This window comes from Amborella trichopoda, chromosome 8 (genome assembly GCF_054954075.1).
Source record: "Amborella trichopoda isolate Santa Cruz 75 chromosome 8, AtrichopodaSantaCruz75HAP2 v2.0, whole genome shotgun sequence".
Classification (NCBI taxonomy): Eukaryota; Viridiplantae; Streptophyta; class Magnoliopsida; order Amborellales; family Amborellaceae; genus Amborella; species Amborella trichopoda.
Window position 1 is genome coordinate 35969187 of NC_142343.1, and position 23775 is coordinate 35992961.

A 23775-nucleotide genomic window follows, 5' to 3' on the forward strand; every position below is an offset into this window, starting at 1 on the left:
GACGTCATACCTTCAATTTTCTTAGCTGCTGATGTAGGGATCTGTATGATAGACATCTGGTATATCAGTAAGATAGCCAACCACGCTCATAGTAGTGTTATCCATCCACCCAAAGATAAATATTTATAGCTCCACAGATCCAATTTAAATTGAATTATTTGAATAACTTTATCTTAGACTGTCAATGGGAGCCTTCCATCAAAGATAGGCATACCCAGGTACGTGCTTGGGAAATGATCCATCTTGCATCCCACAGCCTCTGCAATCTCATCAACCACATAATCCTCAAAATTAATTCCAATCACAGTGGCTTTCTCAAATTTGACTTTAAGGCCCAAAGAAACCTCACCACATCGCAAAAAGGTTGCAATATTTTTATCCTGGTCAATCTCAATCCCCACAGAAGATAAAAGTATCATCTGCGTATTGCAAATGTGACACACACGGTCCCTCATTTGCCTCCTTAAAACCAGCAAAATTTCCCTTACTCTCCACATTACGCACCATAAGACTAAAGCATTATGCATAGATTGTAAACAAAAATAAAAGATAATGGTTCACCTTAACGTAATCCTCGAGAAGCACCAAAAAAACCAGTAGGGCTCCCTTTATAAAGAATGGTGAAATGCGCAGTGGACAAATAACCATAAATCCAACTCCTTCTTTTTTCTCCAAACCCCATATTTTTCATATCTCTAAAATAACACTACTCTCTACTCTATCATAGGCCTTTTCTATATCCAATTTTAAAACAATCCCCGGATTTCCACTCAAAACCCTAGAATGGATACCCTCTTAAGCCACCAACACACTATCTGTGATCAACCAATCTTTAATCAAGGCAGATTGAGGTCCAGATATAATTAAGGGCAGAACCACTTTCAACTTTTCAGCTAGCACCTTCGCCACAATTTTATAAAGGCTTGAAATAAGACTGATGGGTATAATATCCCTAAGTCTTGTAATTATGGTCTTCTTAGGTATAAGGGCAATAAATATAGAGATAACTCCTTTAAATAGCTTCCCTCTCCTTAAAAATCCTTTATATGAACAATTGTTTCATGTAGGTTGAACCGCATTTGTACAATATGTGGTCCAAAAGTATACAGCATCCATCTTAAAGATGGATGTCAATAGGTGGTCCATCTAAAAACAATTGAAATTAACAGTCCAAATGTTTTTTTAATTATTTTTAGTATTCAAACTGTATTTATTTTTTTATATTCATGAACTCCATATTAAAAATTATATATTCTCTAAAAATTAGGATTGAATTATATTTCCAAAAATAAATTTATTAAGGGGCCTGCATTTCCAGATGTGTGGGCTTGGCCGCATGTTAACCGTAGCCTTATTATATATCCCATGATTAATAGTGTTGTTCTAATCACCAAGCACACGAGTTCCAACTCTTGTGCCCGTCACTCCATATCCATTTTAATGAATAGATCGAGTTACATTATTTATTGAAGAAACTTAGGCACCGTTGAAAGTTAGAAACCTTATTTGCAGAAGTACGGTACAAATCTACAAATAAATTGCAACAGTCAATAGTGTCCATTTTATTTTGAGTGTTCTAAAAGACATTATTTTTTTGATATTGTTTTAAAAGATTTGTCAAATCTATATGATTCAAGTAAATTAAGTAGTATATAATACGAATGAGGTTTCTATAAAGCTTAAAAACAAAATAAACCCTCACCTCAAATCCTCGTTCGGAAAGCACTTTCGGCAATGGAAATCTCTATGATGGCTCTACAATCAATTTTCAATACCGAAAATAAACTTTAAAACTCAAAAAATGGTACAAAAGTTGCAGATCTATGAACACTATTTTTAGGGTGAAATGGGTGATCTAGATAATTTGTTACAATATACATTAATTTTAGAGCTTGAAATCCATTTTTTTTATTTTACAACTATATAATGTTGAAACCAAGATGATTGATGCAAAATTTTTCTGATGCTTAAATTACAATTTTGAATAAGTTATGAGGTGAGGCTTTACTTGTTTTGATAGAGCTGCAGCCCTATCAAACCATTTTTCATATAATATTGTACCTTATTTCTACAAGCGAGATTATCACCTTATACAAACCACTCCCCATTTTATTAGGTGCAATTTGTATAGGGCGACAAGTTTATTTTCAAAAGTAAGGCTGGGGTATTCTATATTTTGTTCATTTATTTAGATGGTATAGATTTTATTTTAAGCCATTTTTAAGATCCGGTACATCTTTAAGATAGTGCTAATCTACATCATGTAACTAAATAGACAATATAAATTCCTGCAACCTTACATCTAAATCACCTTATATAAAACTTTTTCCTATTTTTTCATGGGTCTAGCTCGGGCTTTACGATTTTTGGTAAACTTTGTGCAAAACTCTATTGGAAAACGTAGTTTTGATGCCAATAGTTCTTATGCTATTATGCAAATCTATTTCGGCTCCTGATCATGGACACTGAAGCTCCAAAAATAATCAGGCATGGCCGATCGATGGATACTTAAAACAAATAGTCCCAAAAATATGTATAAAATAAACCATTTTTAGAGCTTGAAATATTGTTTGTTTATTTATTATTGTTGTGGTCCTCATGATTTGAGTTGTAGGATATTTGATGCCAAAACTACATCTTTGCACTATGCTGGCAACAGGTCAAGCATGGACCGAGCCAGTTCTGGCCTTCATTCAGTCAAGGCTCGGCCAGACCTATTAGACTTAAAGAATGAAAAAAATAAGGAAAAAAATAGTGGAGTTAGGCCAGCTCCATTGGGCCCATGGCCCAAGCTTGGCTCGGCCTAACCCTCATTCCATGGTAGCTCAGCCCCAATGTGGCTCTGGCTGTTGCTTGATAAAATACTTTCCTTTTTCTAAAAGGAAAAAGTTTATATAAGGTTGGCACCTTAAAATATAGAATTAAGGTACAACTATAAAATCCTTCAAAAAAGGTTTTTTTAATGTTAGAAGAACATCTAATTAATTATCTTGATATCGATATGTATAGATATAGAGAAAAAAAGAGATTTTAAGTCCTAAAAACAATACATCTTATAATACATTATCTAGACCATCCATTTTCTAGACTTTCACGCGTTTACATATCCACTCGATTTGAACCATTTTTTGGAGTCTAAAATTTTATAATTAGAGACAAACATAAATTTTCGCATCATCCTACGATTTTTCGATACCAAAATTGCATCTCATAGCAAAGTTTGGACGTGCACCTATTTTGATTGTTTATTTGTTTGCAGCTTATGAAACGGTACCCTTAATAAAAAAAAAACAAGTGATTTTTATTAGTGATGACTTTTAAAATCAAAGCAACGGCACTAGGTTTTATGAGTTCACAGCACAACAAAACAAGCATCTCCTTTGAATGAAGATAAGTTACTTATCAAAATTAGTGTCATTTGTTACGAAAATAATAATATCTATAAAATTGTTTAATTTTAAAAATAAGCAATTTAATTTTGCAATTTACAAAAGAACTCCAGACATTTTAGTCTTGTTCATTACTTTCACCAATTCAATTTGAAAATCAATTTAGTAAAATTAACAATGAAAAAGATGAAAATCACCTTAAACGAACTGCCTAAAATGGGTCCAATATTCAAGTTTGCAACAATAGAGTTCTGAAACCATTTTATTTACCAAAAGCCATTTTATTTACCAAAAGAAAACATAATAATATGAGAATGACCAAATAAGTCAGCCCCACTAAAGTTTAGATGATTCAAGCTTCATTGGACCATCTTTTTTGTGGATGGGAACAGCATGTGAGAGTGACGGAGGGATAGATTGTTAAAAATTACCAACCTCTGGCCTAAGGGTGGCCATGGGCTGGGCCTGCCATGGCCTCGGCCCGACCCTTGTTCCTATCGGGCATGCCCAAGCGAAGCCAGGCATTACATGGTTAAGGCCAGGCCAGGCGGGGCCGGGCCGGGCCAAAAACAAAAAGATAAAAAAAAGAAAAAAAAGAACGCAAGGCGAGGCCAACCAGACCGGTAGGCACTGGCCATTAATAAAAAAAAAAAGGGTGTAGGAGAGGGAGGAGTAACCTCTTGGGTGGAGGACATGCATGCATGCACTACCTTGGAAAATTCCGACCTAAACTAGGCCAGTCTCAATAGCCCTCCACAAATAATACAGAGTTAACAAGTAAACACAAAGGACCTTTGCCCTGACCATGCAAAAATCAACAAAATACCAACCAACAATCTTTGCCCTAAAAAATGCATGCACTCAATTCAAGCTTTCCTCTTTATCATTGAAGGAGGGGTCCCCTCAAATAAGTCATCTATGCAAGCTTCAAGCTCTTCAGGCCCATACTTGATATACTTATCAGCTTGCCTTCCTCCATCTAAATATTGACTGAATCTCCCCAAAAAGGATCTATAAGCAGGAATCACAACAGAAGAAACAGCAATTCTGAGCTCACTCTGCAACTGTTCATCGCTCACAATCCATGAAGACTGTGTCTTGTGAATCTCTTCAAACTGTGTGTTAAATTGCTTGAATCTCTCTTTTAAAGCAGCCTTTGAAACCCCTGAAGAGAAGTTGCCCTTAGCATGAAGACCCTCGTCTTTCAAGCAGGCGAGGACCTTTGTCCACGTCTCTCTCTGGTAGCTCTTGTGGTAATGGCGAAGCTCGGAGCTCCTCTTCCTGCACCAGACGTCGCCGAGAAGGGCGTAAATCTCTGAGTCTTTGATCTTCTGGACTATGTAACGGCCATTGTTCATGAGGAAGACATAGCTCAGAGACAAGTCCTTGTAGAGCTTGGACTTGGCCTCGAGGTTCTTATCGAGGAGGTCCATAATCCCTGCAAGCTGCAAACCCAGAGGCGACATTTCCGGTGAATTCTTCTGCTCTTTTTTAGGGGATGCAGCAGTTACTCGGTGTTCCAAGAACACCTGTTCCAGTGGTTCCTTATACTCGCAGGTGAGCTTCAAATAGTTCATTACGTAGCGAGTGAGCGGATGCACTGCACCTCCAGGTACTGGAGTCCGTGCAGCATCACCATGAATTGCACTCTCGAGCTCTGCAAAAATGCCAACTGCTGCATCTCCCAGTCGAGAGCGCGCAGACTCGATCTCCACACACAGTTCGGTCCAACAGAGGCCACTGGCTATCGAAGAAGCCACATCCCTGAGAGTCTCATACATATCTAGAAACTTGAACAGTTTCTCTGCAGATCGCTTGCTCATGGCGACAGCTTCTGCAAAATTGAGAAGCTGGATCACCACACCTCTAGCCAAGTTTTGGAATAGAGAATCAGCCATTGCACCTTTCCCAAACACCTCTTCACAGAGCCTCTGCTCTGATGGGAAATAGAAGGTAACGATTCGGCGAAAAGCTTTCATCCATTTCCCGATCTCGGTCTCCAGTGTCTCCCACTGCATCTTCTGCACGTCTTCAATACTGATTCGCTCAAATCCTAATTTTGCCAGACTACCTTCGAACAGCTTCCGCCTTGCTATGCTAAACACTTGTAGACACTCAGTCTCATAACCCGCTTTGATCATTATTCTGGCAATCCTTGATATCAAAGCCAAATTTTCTGGTGAGTATGCATCAAAAACAGCCGGAATCTGATCAGAAACATGTTTTTGATCGCTGGAATCTTCCTGTTTTTCATCACTGGAATCTTTCCCAGACTTCACCGGAGAATCATTTTCCAGTGGATGAGGAATGACATAACGATCATTATCAGACTCCAAATCATTAGAATCTTCAAGAAGTGACCGGAGCTCTTCCTCCAAGAATGCCATTGATTGTTGGAGGACGACAGCAAGTTTCTGATGCTCAGGGAGAGCCTGAGAAAGTCGCCATACGAGATCAATCGATTCAAGGAATTGCCCAGAATCATCGCCAGAAAACCAATTTAACCGATCACCGGACTCCCATTTCAAGATTTTCCCAGAGAGTTTCTCACTGAAACTTTCAACACACGCCGGTGGCTCCGGTTTCTGATCTTTTCCAGCTATCGAAGCCAAGAAACTTTCAAGATCAGAGGTGAAGCTGTCGAGATCCTCACAGTGAGGGGTTTCAGGGGTGGTGGAGACCGCAGGAATTTGGTCTAAATCCAAGTCATGGCGGTTTTTAGGTGAGTCATAGCGGCCCTCCGACATGATTTCTGGTTTTTCATGGTCATTTTTACGAAGGAGGTTACCAGGAAAGGAGTGGGTTCTCTGAGGGACATTTTCCATTTGGGTTTAGAGTGGTGGCCAGGCCATGCAGAGAGAGAGAGAGAGAGAGAGAGAGGGAGCAGGGGAGAATGGAGGAGAGAGAGAAGGTTTGTTTGAAGAGGGAAGCAGAAGGGTAGAGGTTTTGTCGGAAGGAGACAGGATCACCTTGTAAGGGTGGTTTTGTAATTTTAGGGGTTTTGGAAAGGGTCAAAGGTTTGGGAGGAGAGGGTGGCGGGAAATGAGGGGGGAGAGAGAGAGAGAAAGAGAGTTTTGGTTGTTGACTCCGATAGGGATGCAAGCATGAGAAGTGGGGAGCCACTAATAACTTGGAATCTCTCTCATGTGCAAGCCACATCTATCATTTGCCTTTCTCTCTCTAAGTTTACCATTATTGTTTTCTCTTTGAAATGATTTTTCAGATATAAAAATTTGATATCTATATCAGAACTAGGACGATCTTTTCGATCTAAGCATCTATTTTAAAATCAACATTTTTTTTAAAAAAAAAATATTAAAAATTTTCTCTACACTAATGAGAAAATAAATTATACCCCATGTGCTCGTAATTATTTTTAAGTATTATAACAGGGGAGGACATGAACTCGTCTAACTCATTTCAGTCAAATGCTGCTCCCTCTCTCTCTCTCTCTCTCTCTCTCTCTCTCTCTCTTGGCCCTCTCATCCTTTTGACGAGAACAGTTCACAATTAGTTTCACATGGAACATTATATAAAAATAAATAATAAATAAAAAATAAAAATAAAATCTTCACAAAGATTTTGCTCAAATCAGCAGAAGCATGGATAGCACCATTCCTTATTACAAAATGCCAAGAATCACCATCCAAAATAAGCAATAGAAACCAAAGAATTGTTAATCTACAACTCTGCAATTTTATCTACTTGCCAAATCAGAAGATAAATCCCATGAACCGGGGACTTTCATTCACTTGCTACGAAGGACTCAGGCAGAGAGGTCATGTGAATGAATCAATATACACCTTTTACCACATTTCTCTCCCTTCTCTCTCTTCATGTAAACACCACAGGAATGCAAAATTGAGTCACAATGGACAAATTTGCCATTAAAACTTTAAAAGTTGAGTGTACTGTATGAGCTCCGGCTTGCTTGAGCCTGTCTGCCTGTTCTTCTCCATATAGCTCCCACTAGATTCTACAGAGAAGATCAAAGAGAGTGCAGTCCATGACAAACAAAGGTTAGTCAAAGAAATGGTTCAGCATAAAGTTATATAACATAACATTCTGAAGTTATTAAACATAACATAAATAGAGCTGACCATTTAACAATGAAATGGGAAAGCAGCTAGAAAAACTTGTCCACAAACTAATTGTGAAGCAATCAACAGAACTCAAATAGTTATGTAAACCAAAAATAGTAGAAAAAGGGCCAATTGCTGTGTAATAGACTCGTACATGCTTTGTTTTCAACTTTCAAGATTGAGAACAACAGAAAAACCAACTAGAAAACACCATGAAGCAAATAATGTAAGATATTTTTAACACCCTGGCACATAAACCGTACAATGATACTATCAAATGAAATATCTGATTTATCATACAAACCTGAGATCGTCGTGGTAGGCTGAGCCAAAACTCCAGGTTGGGAACCACCTGAAATTGAAGCAGCCCTTAGAACTGTTGCTAACCCTTATCTCCATGATATACAAATAACTTGTAGCTTACAGTACAACGTTGGATAGCCAATGTTGTATGCTTAATTGCTCTAGCCCAAGTAATCAAAAAACCATGTATACTTCCATATGGCAACGCCAAATACATAATTTACCAAAATCATATTCGAACTTATAGTCTCTTAAATGAATGACAACAGACATCCCACGGATCTAAAATACCCATAAATGAAGGGAGTTTTCTATTTCTCATATGATAGTTCAGAATTAGAGGACCTGAAAAGAACGAATGGGATCATACATGAAGTACAACAAATATCATTATCATTCTTTCTCAAACGAATTAGACTATTGAAATATGATAACATTTAGAAGGTACAATACGGAAAATGTCACTATCTGAGCTTCAGATTTAGAAGCAACGGAGAAATTGGTTCCAAAAATCAGAATGGATCTGCTCAAGCACACAATGGTTTTATGTGAAACCAAGGGGAAAGGGGGCATATTCTTGACTCATCTCATTTGCAACTTCCACAATAATGTCTTTTTAAGAAACTAAAGCACTTTAGAAGGGTAAAATGTTCACATGCATCAGAATTTTCAGTACCTATCTTATCATTGCAGAAAGAATGACTGGTAGAAACTAGATAGCACAATGACATATTTAACCACATAGGTGGAACCCACGAAAGTATATGAATTTGCTTTAATTTACTTTTGAGGTTACTCTTTAATTGTGATGGTGCACCGTGAGAGAATATTATCTACACAAACATCCCATTAAGGAATAAGTCTAAATTTACAGATGATGACTATAGTCAGCCTCCAGGGCTCACATATATTATTGATAAATAAAATCAAGCTATAGATAAAAACTTCACATATTGCCTTACAAAACATTATCCAAAAGAATATGTTCAATTAGTTCAACGATACAAAGCAGCAGAATAAAGAACGCTAAACTGATAAAGATTGGGGTTGAAGAGAATGCATACCTCTACACCCTGAATTCCAAGGAAAAAGAACCGATAAACCATACCAACCAGAAAATATGCTCCAAAGAGGCACACAATTCTGAAAATCAGAAGCAACTGTCAAATCAGCTATCACTACCAATTCTTTCATATCTATTTAGAAACAAGAGAAATCCATTTCATCCCCTGCTTATTCAATTAGTTAGACATAATGAGACTATCAAAATTAAAGTGCAACAGCCTAGATGAAAAGAACCCCTTCAATGAATGCATCATCAAGAGCAGAAACTGCATACATAGTAATGAGAGTACCAAACCATCCCCATTCATTTCCATCAAGAGATATGACCTTAGCACAACCAGCTGGATGCCTGAGAACAGTAGCCTGCGCACGATTCCAGATCAGTAATTCAAACATTAACAGAGATACATTCATGCATGTCCAGACTTGCATTGCAAAACCGTCACATTAACATCATACGAAGTATTAATCATCAGAAACATGAAATGGGGAAGAACTTCAAACTTGAGATGCATAAGTTAAATCCATGCATACATCATAAAACCCATCAATGAAAACAACATACTATGACAAACTACATAAAGATATGACATTTGAAGGCCCACATAGATGAGAACATACAACATCATACAAGCAGGTAGCCTTATTCAAATACGCTTGTAAAGCTAGCACTCTTTTCAATGTACGATCATTAACTAGATAGGGTACTGATCAATATTCAAAGGAAAAGAAAGATCACAAGAATTTGGAATACAACTATGTCATAATATTACTCAATAATTAATGAACAGTTCCTTATAAAAAAGAAAAATCCACAAATATGAATAAAGTATTCTGAACATGGATGTCCTACTCTACAATGCGGCAACAACTTTGTTGACCAATCTCCCAGTAAAAGTATGAAGGCAGAGAAGCATGACATGGAAAAGCACACGAATCCAGGTAAAAACCTGTCATCTATACCTCCTTTATCAATCAACTGATCTGTCACATGATCCTGCACAAAAGAGCCATGAGGAGAAAAAGTAGCATTTATGTTTTGTCCACAAGTTGACCAACAAGAACAAGAATGATGGACATTCTGTGACACGTATAAAATGAGGTAGATGAATGAATATGGGTGATACAAGCATTCCTATTTTAAAAAGGCAACTTGGTAAAAAGTTTACTTTCAACACAATGATTTAATCAGTGAACTATTAAACTAATAACTAAGACTGAGGTACCTCGAAATAACTACATAAAATCATGGAGCTATCAGATCCGCTTTGGAGGATAGATGCTGGCTCTTTTTCATTTCATAGTCATGGCCGTTAACATCAGACTGGAAAATTAGGCAGACCTTCGTTTGCTAGAAGGTGGTATATTGCAACATGAGCTGGGCCTATTTGGTACCTAGCATTAGCATAAAGGCGCCTAGGGTGGTTCAGATGCACATGTTTTGGTTTTTTACCATAATGGGAATCACTCTTAATATAGTAGGTGCAGTTTGGAATATATAGCGCAAGAAGAAAAGTCTCCTCAGAAGCAACATCAACTATGCAGTGAAGAAGACTGAATAGACAATCTAGAGTCCTTAAATCCTATATCTGCTACTATTGTATCAAGTAGATGCAATACTTTCAAACTTCAGGCCCAACCCATTAAGGCCTTCAATAACAATGAATAATACTATCATTTCTTTCTAAGACACGTATCATAGACGGAATACTTGTGCAACACACATAATGAATGAGAATTCTGTGTTCACCAATCATCTGGAAAGCTAAAGGTCTTTACCTTAATAGCTAAACTATATATCATGTTTGGAAGCATAAGCATATACATGAATTATTTATTCTCTCGCCAACAAGAGTGGAAACCACAGACATAAAATTTATCTCATGTGAAAAGGGAAGCAAACTCAATGGTAGGTAACCTAGCAAACTTGGGTTTTAATAGGGGGTAGTTTTTCTTTTGCTCGTTTAGACTTGTACCTTTTTTATTATAAATGGTGAACAATATTTCATGAAATCCAGGCAATTAGAGCTCTTAATGGATGTCAAATAGTGCTTCAAAATTGAGACTTTTCCTTTTGAATTGGTGCTGCAAATTTTGAAGACATGTTACTTGAGGACAGTACAAGGATTCAGGGCATTTGAAACATTGGTTCAAGAGGGAGTAGAGTAAAATTAGAAAACAAAAGATTGGAGGAGACGATGAAATTAGATGTATAATACAGCTGTTCTTTCCTTGGTATCAAAACATAAGTTCATTCCATAAATTCTTTGAATAACACCTCTTCTAGTAGTCAGCACTAATAAGAAGAAATCCTCTCACTGCAATTTTGAAATGGGACAAGACCTATGGCACAGAACAAATATGATAGCCACCACATTGCCAAATTCAAAGCAAATAAATAAATAAATAAGCAAGAAGGGAAATGATTTCAAAAAGTCTCAAAATATAACTGGATTGACAAGGAAATTTTACTAGACTTACATAATCACATGTCCCTAATAGCTCCAGTGAGTTTGGACCCTGCAAGTGATGTTGAGAAGTAAAAATATAGCACTAATGAATTTGCTGACTGAATTAATGAGACAAACATTAGAAAAGCAAAGATATCACAGTGAAAAATGCTAATGCACAACAAAAAGAGAATTACCAGTGCTCGATTTGTATCACAAACAACCGATACAGAAAGTGAGCAATTACTATTATAACTGCTAGCAGTCATCCTCACAATAACACCTTTATGTGGATCCTTTCTATCTATGGAAATTGAAAAAGAAGGAAAATTTAGTACAAACTTTTCATTGAGAAAATTCAAATACTAATATGAGCAAACCAGATATAGAGATATTAATTATATAGATAAAAAATTATATAGGAACAAATACAGATTCCCGCATGCAACCCAAGGACTAAATCACCAAACAATCGACCAAAATGACCATAATAGCTGAAAAGAAAGCTTGCACTTCATCATCCTTCCACATAGAGCTGAAGGAGGAATATCTTTTTTGAGAATGTTAACCTAATAATATCATAAGACAACTCAATATATTATATTTTTATCTTTTTCTCTATTCAGTTTGCAACTAATGGTAACAAGGGTGCACTTGCAATATGCCTCAATGCACTGATTCTTGTTGTGCAGCACTATCCATAGTACGCTCAGCATGTTGAACTGCTTGTAGATTCCTGGCAACTTTCCTACCTTAACTACATAACACAATAAGTGAAGAAATCTGGGGATTTATATGGTCTTTGAACTTTCTCTTTTTCCAACTGGGATGAGGGTCAGGTGAACCACAAGGTTTCCCAAACATCTCAAACCAAATTACTCTAAATATGTGAAATCACCTATAGAAAAAGGACTCAAGAAATTTGATGTGATGAGCACAATCAGCACAAAATGTCGATTGCAAGATACGATTTGGACAGAATAAAATCATGCTAAGATGTAATAAGCACAATCAGCATGATTCCCTATATGCTACTTCTAAAACCATGCTATGATGTGTGTGGTACTCAAGGAATGAAAAAGAGCGCAATATGGAAGTGACAGAATAAGTCCTATATAAACAAATCACATAGACATGAGATACCCACTAATGGAAAAATACAATAACATGAGGAAGGAAAAAACATTAACTAAAATGCCAATGAAGTTCAGTACAATTGTTACAGTTCACACATATGGAAAGTTTTTTAAGAAACATATTTAACAGAAATGTCAGAAATCAGTTTTATATATTGGAACTTTGCTGAAATATCATGCTAACTTGATTGGAAAATTTGGAATTTTTGTAAGGGTATTTGGCCAAATTATTATGACGGTAAAAATGTTACTTTAGCAAGGGTCATCCTAGAATTCTCTAGAGATTAGAAGCCCAAGGTGGTGTAAATTTCCTAGCCTGAAATAACCTACGTCAAAAACTAAAAAAAAACCTAAAAATGGACCTTCCTAGATGAAGGACTCAAAATTCGTATGGACCATGAGGGCTCTCGCAAAGTCCAAGAAATCCCATTGGGCAGGTCCTATAAAGTGTTTAGAAATCTTCTATATCTACATGTAAATCCATTTCATTTGTATAAAGTAATCAGAAGTAGAGTAAGGGAGTGAAAATAAAGCCAAGTGTGTGGGACTTGGGTGATGGGAGGTAGGAGTATAGGGAGAGGAAGAGACTTTTGTAACAGGCAAGTGATTAATTTAGTATGTAGGTTGTATTTGATGAATTTAATTATTAAGTGACTCTTCTCTCAATTCATTTCCAAATTTACTTTTATAATTGAGTGCAGACCTCAAAGGACACAATCAAGGACATATAATTTCTCCACACTTTGGAGAAATTCAATGTGAAGTGAGAGTTGGCAGCAAAACCATTCTAGCTGGCTCAAAGGAACCTTGGTTAGAAAAGAAATAGCTCTCTCGTGGATGAATGAAGCCTTAATTATTTAAAAAGCTATGTAATTTGAATCATTGAGGATAGAACCAATAGTAGGTCAAATCAATTCAATATGGAGAAGTTAATAAACTCTACTTGTCCTCCAAGAGTAGATTTGGGAATACTGGCTGACACACTGAGAAATGACATATTCAAAGAAAATGGAGCATCAAATAGGGTATGGTTCTCTTTGCCCTTCCTGCTTCAGTCTGTAAGGATTTAACTGAGAGCATCAAAGATATTGAACATCCAATGGAAGTAAGGACATTAGAATCTCTCTTCACTGGCTAAAAATATTTCAACTTCAATTTCTCAAAAATGAGTTTGCCATTATTAGGGATTCAAGTGGATCAGGCCAAGGGTGATGCTGGCCAGGACTCGGATCAAAGGACACCGACCTAGAGTCCAGGACTGGGTCAGGCCAGAGCCTATCAAGAATCCAAACCAGGTCCAGCCCAACTATTTCAAAATTCCGCCCAAAACATGGGTGGAATAAAAAAGTTGGGGGTTCGTACTTTCATGAAAATTATGGTCATATAAAAATAAAATTGGGCCCATTATTTAAAAGTATAAGATGGGGATTTAATGTTGTTTGAATAAAGTGGTAACCAGTTTATGACATATGGCATGAGCATTTCATGGCTTCAAACAACACTCCTTGGAAAAGTTTTGGCATGATTCCATGGCCTACACACTTATGCTGAGTTATAACTTGGGATCAGCCACCAATTTTTTTTGCCTTTGAATTCCATTTTCACCACAAAATTTATGAAACTCCCCAAAGGTGTTCCCTTGCATTACCGATTCTCAAACACTTGATTTCAAGCCTAGTCCACCTCAACCATGCTTGTAAGTTCTTCACTTTTTGAGAGACCTTCCAATTTTTCCTTCATGAAAAACACACAAGAGAAACGAGAAGAAATAACTACTCACACAAGCATCAATGGCCGCTATAGCTTTGTGGTCCTGCATGGACCTAATACATTGAAATGTACACGCTCTAGTTGTGAAGTACTTCTACCTAAAGAGTGCTCAAATGGTAAGTGATGTGCCTTCATATTGGCAACTATAACATATGACAAAAATGTCATGCCTAGTATCCTTCTCAACATAGGCCTCATTTGAGGGTAAAACATGCAATGATTTAACCCTTTTGTCTTGTAACACAACATCAGAAAAAAATTTCAGTACCTTACATTTGGCCCAAATAAACGTATATGCTGGAAGCTGAATTTCGATGGCCACTTCCTAGGTAACCTAGGACCAGCAGGTGTCAGAAGCCTCTTTAGAAACTTCGAGGGGCGCACGCTGCTCACCTACTCCCGACAAATTGGTGTTGCTAACTCTACTACAGCCGAAGCTACTGCCCTCCTCAAAGGCCTTAAAGCCTTCAACCCCTAATGGAAACCGTTCCTTATTATTGAAGGACACTATTTCAAAAAGCATACCGCCCAGCGCCTGGGCGCCGGCCTGAACCCGCTTAGGCGGCCTCCCAAGGCTTGCACCCCACCCAGGGGCAAAAATGTGGCTCCTTGAAGGTATTTTTGGGTCATTTTTTTAATACTAAAGGGGTAAAACCCCATTAGAGGCTATTTTAGAGAGAGGAAACCCAAAAAAAAAAAAAATTCTACTGGGCTGCCCAGGTTCTGGGCGCCCGCCTAGGAGCTGGGCAGTCTAGACCCCCCGACCGCATAGGTGTCGCCTAGCGCTTTTTGAAATACGTTACTGCATGGGCATCCAGAGCTGCACCTTCCCCCTGGAGACTCAATCATCTCTTGACCGGTGCGAAGCCTCCCACGTCTCATGGAGGCACATCCAGCGGGAAGCTAACATCGTTGCTGACTCTCTTGCAAAAGCTGGAGCTACCCAACCCACAACTTGCCCATTGACGCTTGATGGAAATCTTAGCACGTTTTCCTCTCCAGATTCCTTTATTTTTGTTCTCAAAGTTGTACATGTTCAACATTTTTTGGTAGCCTATTCAGAGGCGTATATTTTTTGACCCTTGAAGTTTTTCTACAGGGCCCCTACCTGCTCAGGGACCTCTCTCTTACACCTATGTACCGTTTCTCCTCTAACTCAATTCAACAGTTGACACATTCAAAAAATAAATAAATAATAAGTTTTGGTCATACCAAGCACATGATACACAGTTTTGAAAATCATGGCATCAGTACTTGAGGCACCTTTCTTTGATGCTTCATTTCCACTGGCTGGATTGAGTTGTTGGCTCTTACAATCGCATCACCTGAATAATATTCTCAAAGGACCTTAAAACTTTGATTTATCCCTGGTTAGGTTATCATGGCAGCTGAAGCCAATGATCCAATCTATCCTATTATCCATGACCGCCAAAGCGCTTTCATATAAAATTTGTACAATCGATATTAGAACAGGAATACCTCAATTTATCTCCTGCTCATTTCTTATGAAGACAGTGCAATAATCCAAATTCTTGCTGCCATATTTTGCTTCCCAACACTTTTCATGTGTCTATATGTCCAACTTCCCCACATATGCAACGACGAAAAATTTTAGGCCTTTGAAAAAAAAGTTCAGCACGATTATTTGACTCATGACTTGATTTTGGAAAACCTTTTAGTCCATTAGAAAAGAATTCTGGGAAGGCTTTTTCTTCTAAAAATTTGGACAAACAATTGTCTTACAGTGACCAAAAATAGAATATAGTCACTTTTGGAAATTGAGACATCAGATATTTGGTGTATACCACAAGATTTTTAATGTTGCAATAGTCGGTTAGATCATGCAACCTTACATAGAAGTACAAATTTGGGGTGTATTCATTTCTAAAAGACATTGAATAAGATGTCTCATTAACCATGCTTTAGTCACAGGTTCTTTCAAATTCAGCTCTTATTTTGGCAGATTCATCTTTTAATTTTATAAAATATTGGAATATAAGCATTTTACCTTGTGAAACAACAGCAAGCTAATTTTCAAGAAATTGAAGCCATGCATTATTTACAAGAGAAGAGAGATTTTGAAGTTGCCCATGCTTCAAATAGAGACTTTCATATTTCTAGTATGCTCAATGAAACCATTGTTATTGAAGAAAGAAGGGCAAAGAGATTTTTCACACAATTGATCCTTCATTTCCTTTGGAACTTGGTATTGCCAGTGTGTCAGCCAATATATTTGAATATGCTTTAGCGACATTCTCCCACAGATCATGCCCTTATGGATACACCTTCATACATAACCTCTGTAAGTGATAATTAGAATTTGTTAACTTCTCAATGCTGAATTGATTCGACTTGCTGTTGATATCCATCCTTAATGACTCGAACAAAATGCGTTTCAAATCCTAGTCCCTTGTTCCATAATAAGAGACTACTCCTTGAACTCCACTGAGACAATTAGATTGGCTCTAATGCCATGATCATTTTGGTCCTTTTTTGACAAATCATCATGGGGTAAACTTAGAGGGTCATTCATGGAGGGCCAAATACAAGCAAGACTTCACATCTTAAGGATATAAACCTAGACAAAGTGAGAAACAAGGCACATGGGAAACCTTTTGTCTATTAGACAAAAGCTTAGACAAGGAATAAACCACAAGACAAAGAATCTTAAAATAATAACATATTATGTTGGACACTGTTATGACCTAGAAGTCCATGAGGCCATAGAGGTAGATTACCTCTACAATTCTACAAGCCCTTCAAGCAATAACTTTCTTTGATTTGAAAACATGCAACCAATAAACAATAAGGCACTTTGATATTGGACTTACAAATTAACCATCGTTGTCATCAACATCATCATCACCATCCAAGACTTATCCCAACTATTTGGGTTTGGCTACATGAATCCTATTCCAGCATTCCAATCTATCAAGGGTCATACCCTCAATCAGCCTATAACTCACCATATCTCTTCCCACTACTTCCATACATGTCCTTTTGGGCCTGCCCCTTGCCCTTTTTAAAGTCTTCCACTTGAACCAAATCACTCTTCTGGTGTTGTTTCAAGTCGACGCTTCATATGACTAGACCACCTAAGTCTACTTTCCCTCATTTTGCCCAATCGAAAATACTTATAGATGTTACACTTGACACTCCCAAGAAGTCCAAAAGGACTACTCTCAATGTAGTCATCTAAATATAGAATGATCATTCGGCTTCTCCCAACCTAAGTGACCATAGTCTCACAAACCTTATGTTCAAATCCTTTCCCATAAACCCCTTAAATTAAAAACCCTAAAACAAAAACTAATTTCAAATTAATCCTATTTATCATTATGAAATACACTTTCTAAAAGAAACAACAGAACATATTGGACTTGAACAATTACTAAAGAAACTCAAGGATTGAAATTCAAAAATCTTTTTGTGTTGAAACTCCAATAGAATGTTAGAGAACAGAGAAGATGTGTTATTTCAGCACTTGAAATGATATGACATCCGTTGTGCCAAATAAGCTTCATGAGTTACAAGAAGAAAAAATAGAAACAAATTCAAAAAAAAAAAAGAACACTTAAAGGCAACACAAGTATTATAAAAGATAATATGCACAACCTTTAACATATTGTGATAAAAAAATAAACCAAATCCAGTTTCTTCATACCCATCATCAGTATGCATACGGCAGTGCATGGTATGCAGAATTAGAGTGTCTAACATAGAAAATAGACAAAGATAACGTAGCAATAGGACCTGAAATTTTAATTTAATTTTCCCATTTTGAAGATCAAGATGAAATTGTACTGCTCTAAAAAAATAGACAAAAACAGACATGTCATACCTAGGAGAGTAATAACTGAGTTAGAGGCTCGTCCAATTGCTCTACATACATGATAGCCTGCAAAACACATAAGAACATTGTGTCGTCTAAGCATACCAGATAGCTAACTTAGATTTTTCTTCTTTCAGAACAAAATATGCTGCCTCGCATATCTTTGAAATTTTATTATAAAGGGTTTAAGCATGAGAGTGCCTCATGCAACAGAAGGAGATTTGTCCATTACAAATGTTAAAGGGCATCTAAAATGAACAAGGATTTAATTGTGCTAAAATACCAATAGGATTGAAATGGAAAGATCACGCAAGAGAATATCCATCTCAAGGATTACCTATGTACTTGATATCTGACTTAAGGCACGTAAGATGGGAATAAAATCATGCAATTTCCTGATTAAGAAGAATCAAAAACTTTGATAGTGCCATTTGATGTTTAGATGGGCAGATAATCTACCCTGGTTCATGAGAGCCAATCATGTAAGTTGTAAGACAAATAAGTATTAACCATCAATATATTGATTGTTGGAAAATAAACGACAGCACAATATTCTATACTTCATGACTTGATATGAATTCATATGGCCAAAGCTTTCATAGGCAACATAGCAACAAGGTACCTCACAGTCATTTATGCCATTTCTATCTCAGACATTTTTTCCCAATCTCAAATGGTGAGAGCCGTTATGAATCCTCTTTAGTCTCTCCTCTAAAACCCATGTGATTAATTGTACATGTACCCGAGAAATGCAGTTTACTCATGCTGAGTTCTTTAATTGAATAAGATACAAATCAAAATGAAAAAGTTTGGCCTAAATGTGATTTCTAGACTTGCCCAAATACCTGCAATATTTTCTGCCACTAGTGCACTGCATCTTGCACCACAGTATAGTGACCCATCACAACCCTACACGATCAAACAAGGAAGTGATATCAACAAGCAATGAAGAAAACAATATATAATAAAAAGCAAGTGAACAAGATATAATAAAAAGGAAGTGATAACTCTCTACAAAACATAACTGACTTGAATTCTATGATTAAGGCCAGGGTTTAAAAAAAGCATGAGTCGAACCGCGACCAGTAACCATCCAGACCAAGTCATCCCTCCCTAAATAGGGACTCAGACCTAAGGGTGCATAAATAAATTAAAAAAAAAAAAAAAAAACTTTGCCAAACTAGTGTTTTTAAGATGATTTGGAGTTCTTAAGCCAAACTTAAACATTTTAAAGCGTTTAAATTTTGTTTATTTGTATTTTTCTTCTTTTTGTTTCTTTTTTTATAAGGCTGAGTTGGCCAAGCTGTCACTGACTCGACCTGTTCAACTCTGAAGCAGTGGGCAACCAGTTTGACCCACAAGTTCGATTTTTAAACATTGATTCAGGCCATGGATATATTAAGAGTTTAAAAGAGTCAGTCCAACAAGAGTTTGCGTCCTTTACTACAGGACAAGAAGCTGTCATGCATCCCATGGATTTTTGGATGGAGATATTACAAACTAGGGAAAAAAGAAAAAAATAAAACGAAGAATATATGGATTTTAAAAATGGGTATTGAACTGTAAATAATTTATAGATTAAAAAGTAAAAGAGGGCAGCAAACGAAAAGAGGCACTCATGCTTCTTTCAATATTACTGCAACAATCATGAAGCAAACACTCAATTTTGGATGTGCAGAGAAACCTTCAAGCTTCTACCACTCAAGTAAGGAACAAAGAAATCTTCCGAATTTTTTCCTTTCCTAAAATTGGGATGTACACAACTTCATTGAACCAAGTCAGTAAAGTAACATGAAAAATCAAGGGATCGCCATTGCATGGTCATAAGCAAGACTATAAGAACTAATAACAAAACAAGTGAATATATTGTGACACTGGAACTTGTTCAAGGTCTGGATGCTCTCTCACAACCAGGTTCACACTCTCCAATTTTAGAACACAGTATTGCTCTTACACCATCAGCTTTGAAAGGTAACCCCTACATCCATGTAATGCTTGATTCCACCCAAGGTATCATTTTCTGGTGAGTCCATACCAGATTCAGTTTTTCCCCCATATCAATTAGCATTCTTTATTTTTTCTTGTTAGTTGGATATTCCAGTCTGGGGGTAAAGACCATGTTATGGACCAAGTTTGATGTTGGATAAGCACGGTGTGAGAAATAAAGGGGAAGCTAGGTGTATAGAGAAGTTTACAATAACATCATCCAGAATAGGGAAAGTGAAGAGGGAGGGTTTGTAGGGTGGTCTCCCCCAAGTTCAGGAAGAGAGCTTGATGTGAAGAGTATACTATCAAAGAGAAAAGATGTCAGGAGTAATAAGCAAGGAGGAAGGTAGGAGATTTCTGCTCTTTTAGTGTGGCTGCCACAGGAGAAGGAATTGTCTCCTAACATAGCACCGTATAATGACTTGAGGGGTTGGTTGAGATTCAAAGAAGGGGTAATTATTTGAGTTTGTAGTTCATGAGGAAGCCTTGAAGAACTTCTATCTCCAAATGCCTAAATCTATTTTTATGAGAGAAAATGAATGATGAGCTCCAAACCTAGAATTAGCTTCATGAAAGTTGTGTTGGTGCTTTATAGATATCCAATATCCATTAGCTTCATGAAAGTTGTGTTGGTGCTTTATAGATATCCAATATCCAAGAGGCTGCCAGGAGGTCAATTGGGGTTGTGTGGGGTAATGTTTTAGACATGATGTTGGTGACTAGTGCCTCAAATGCAACAACACCGTAAGTTATAGTTCCTATTGAAAGTTGTTTATAAGGGAGATATAGATTATAGAATCTCACAGAGGTTGCCCACTTTGCTGGGATAATGATGGAGATGGAGATGGAGAAGTTGGAGGTCCAAGAGGATTTATTTGTGAATTTAGAGGGTAAGGGGTTTGTGATTGTTCTAACCATATTAATAAAGTGACTATCCATGGATACACAACAAAAATGGTGCATTGCTTCCAATTAGAATTACCTCGCATCTGAAACACCTTGGAGGGTTATGATTGAATAACATCCTATCACAGAGCTGTGAATACCAGTAAAAGATCACAAATGAGAACCATAGCTGTTATTAGAATATAAGTTCTATAGTTCTAACAGTTCTTAAGTGTTATGAAGGAAATAGAATCAAACAATACTGCGAGGGTGTGACCAGAGTATATATTAAACTGTTACTTGTGGTTGAATTCTAGAATAACAAAAATGGGATACAATGAATTAAACCAACCTGAAACCAAAGAATGGTGCCATTTAATGCAACCACATAAAACCTGTAAAAAAACACATAAACAATATGTAATTGGAGTTTAAGGCACCCATGTTGCAAAATATTTCCAAATTAAGTATATGCCATACTGCAAAAAAATTAAGCGTTGTTTTCCTCTGAGGTATTGTGAAAGTGGAAACTGGAAACAAAATGTTGTTTAAGAAACCATCAAGGCTGAGCCTTATTAACTCTACAAAAGATTAAACTTCATGCCCAAAACAAAGTAGATATCCAAATAAATAGGAGAACTGAAGAAAACTTATCCGCTATCCAATTGAAACAACAGAACCATAGAAATATCCCCTAATTTTCATAGGTACAATGAGTATTATTGGCACAAATAAGAAGAGTTTCAAAACTAAACAACAAAACAATGGAAACCCAATTTTTCCTGACACAAAAACAGCATAAACAGGCAGAAAAATGGGCAGGAAAGAAAAATAAGAATTACCCATCTTCGCTGAGAACCCCATGAGGGTAATTTTTTATTGGGGATGCCAAGCTGAAATTGTAAAGCTTGTTTTGGTCGAGCATGCTGAATTCGCAGGTGTTAGCAGAGGCTAAAGCCACTCTTAGAGAGAGAATGAAAGGAAGAATATGCGTAACGAGAACATTTGCTGCGCTTCCCATCCTTCACAAACTTTTAGAGAGAGATACAGAGGGGCAAGAAATTGGCCATTCATAGACAGAGAAAGAGAGCAAATAGATGGGTGGCAAGAACATTTGCTGAAATTCTCATTCTTCAAAAATTTTTAGAGGGACAGAGGGAGGGACTAGGAAATCGCCATTGGAGCTTAGCTTCAGTGTATCGTTGTTGTACAATTGGAGGGAATTTTAGAAAGGGCAAATCGCGGACGATCGGAACAAAGCCCGTAGTAAACTGCAGGACAAAATGACGTTGAATACCCCTTATTCATCTTTAAATTAACGGAATTAACCCCAACCAAAGTTTCAAATGGAAACAGTCATGGGGCTCAGCCGTTCAGGTGAGCCAGGCTCAAACTTTAAGTAGGTCCCGGGTCTACCCGTTGGGTCCTAGGTCTACCCGTCGGATTCTGAGTCTGGATGGATCTATTGCCATCTAATGACTATGAGTTTTTTAGTTTTTTTTTTTTTTTTACCATCATATACTCTCTGATTATGGGCCTCTTCTTCTTTTTTTTTGCCAATAAAAATATAAATGTTGCTAATATTGCGACAACATAAACACTTAGCATGTGTCTAAAGATACATGATTGCCATCATATACTCTATGACTATGGGTATAAATCAAGTATAGTCACGTTCGGCTAGATCCAGACCCAGAACCAATATTGAGTCTACCTGTAGAGTCTTGGATCTAGTTGGATCCATTGCCACCACTAACTTTAATTGCATAAATAGTATTTTAAGACCCGAATTGTTGGAATGAACCAGCCATCTAGGAAACTGACCCACATCGATCCGGATATGTTATCCGACTAATGAGAATAAGTCAATAAAAATTAAAAATTTATAATCGCGAGGGCAAGAAATGTTTAACCCGTCCGAAAGAGTGGGGTAACATAAGGCCAATGTTAATGAATCGGGGGAATTTATCTAAGATTAAGATTATAAGTTTATAACTATTTAACAATGGGTGGAGTTTTGGCGAGTCAGCCAAGGCAACTATTCATGTGAGTCCTCCCTTCTATAATTCATTTTAGAAATGAATACAAAAATAAACAAATTTAAAATTTTAACGCGGTTTTTTTTTTTTTACACTGTTTGTTTCAAACTTTGGTTGGGTCACCTTTAACACACATCTTAAAGATGGACACCCACTGATTTTCCTTTAAACATTTCTCGTATTTCTTTTAATTTGATATAAGAAATCCCATCAAAATAAGTGAAATTCTAAACCGTTGATGCTTTAAATGTGTTTTCATAAATTTCTCATTGAAAGAACAAAATAGATATGCTCTGAGGTTAAGCAAACTGTACACTTACTCTGTCGAGCAAAAACTCACTTCCTAGGGGTATTCTGTTTGGAAAAGAAAAACTCTATATATAATCGTGGCTCTAAACAATCAAATTAGAGCCCACCTCAAAAATTTCACCAAAAGAGGTTATTTGATGCTTAAATATCCTCAAATTGATCATCTCGACATGTAGATGAATGGACATGAGAAAAAAAATGGATTTTAAATTTTCAAAATAGTACACCTTATAATGCATTTTTGGAACGTTAATTTTCAAGATTTTCAAGTTCTCATAGATCTGCCCGATCTACATTATTTGTGAAGCTTTAGATTTTATAATTAACGATGAAAATATATTTTAAAACTATCACAAATATTTTTCAATATTAAAACCACATTTCTTGATACTATTTGAAAGTGCACTCTACTTTGATTGTCTCTATACAAACCACACCGTTTTGGGAAACATGTTAAGGATGTTCTCTACTCATCCCAAAAATCAATGATAAAAAACAAATAATAAAATAAAATAATAACATAAAAAAT

At 36.8% G+C, this 23775-nt stretch overlaps 2 protein-coding genes across 6 annotated transcripts; both read right to left on the minus strand.

The window, feature by feature from the left end:
* Positions 1–4100: 4100 nt before the first annotated feature.
* EXO70C1 (exocyst subunit exo70 family protein C1) lies at positions 4101–6485 on the minus strand. Its single transcript, XM_006847375.4, has one exon. It carries the CDS (start codon positions 6212–6214, stop codon positions 4256–4258), a length of 1959 nt encoding a protein of 652 aa, XP_006847438.2. The 5' UTR covers positions 6215–6485; the 3' UTR covers positions 4101–4255.
* A 484-nt stretch (positions 6486–6969) lies between these two features.
* Positions 6970–22288, minus strand: LOC18437157 (autophagy-like protein). Of its 5 annotated transcripts, none has more exons than XR_016060619.1 (12): positions 21741–22288; positions 21251–21293; positions 20996–21049; positions 18873–18936; positions 18037–18093; positions 11487–11593; positions 11321–11359; positions 9803–9836; positions 9114–9202; positions 8839–8917; positions 7776–7823; positions 6970–7365 (listed from the first exon to the last, which is right to left on the minus strand). XR_016060619.1 is itself a non-coding variant. In XM_088873646.1 (12 exons), the coding sequence occupies exons 1-12, from the start codon at positions 21917–21919 to the stop codon at positions 7285–7287; spliced, it is 984 nt and encodes a 327-aa protein (XP_088729772.1). In that variant the 5' UTR covers positions 21920–22288; the 3' UTR covers positions 6970–7284. The 5 variants fall into 5 exon arrangements, 4 of the variants coding, with proteins under 4 accessions (XP_088729772.1, XP_020524684.1, XP_088729773.1 ...); XM_088873646.1 differs by having other exon boundaries at positions 9693–9836; XM_020669025.2 differs by lacking the exon at positions 9803–9836.
* Between the last annotated feature and the right edge of the window lie 1487 nt (positions 22289–23775).

Coding starts and splice junctions, on each gene's coding strand:
- EXO70C1 (XM_006847375.4), bottom strand. CDS start 6,214: ATGGAAAATGTCCCTCAGAGAACCCACTCCTTTCCTGGTAACCTCCTT.
- LOC18437157 (XM_088873646.1), bottom strand. CDS start 21,919: ATGGGAAGCGCAGCAAATGTTCTCGTTACGCATATTCTTCCTTTCATT. Junction 21,050..21,250: donor GCACCATTCTTTGGTTTCAG/GTTGGTTTAATT, acceptor TGGTATTCACAG/CTCTGTGATAGGATGTTATT. Junction 9,837..11,320: donor TATTAGGGACATGTGATTAT/GTAAGTCTAGTA, acceptor TCTTTTGTGCAG/GATCATGTGACAGATCAGTT.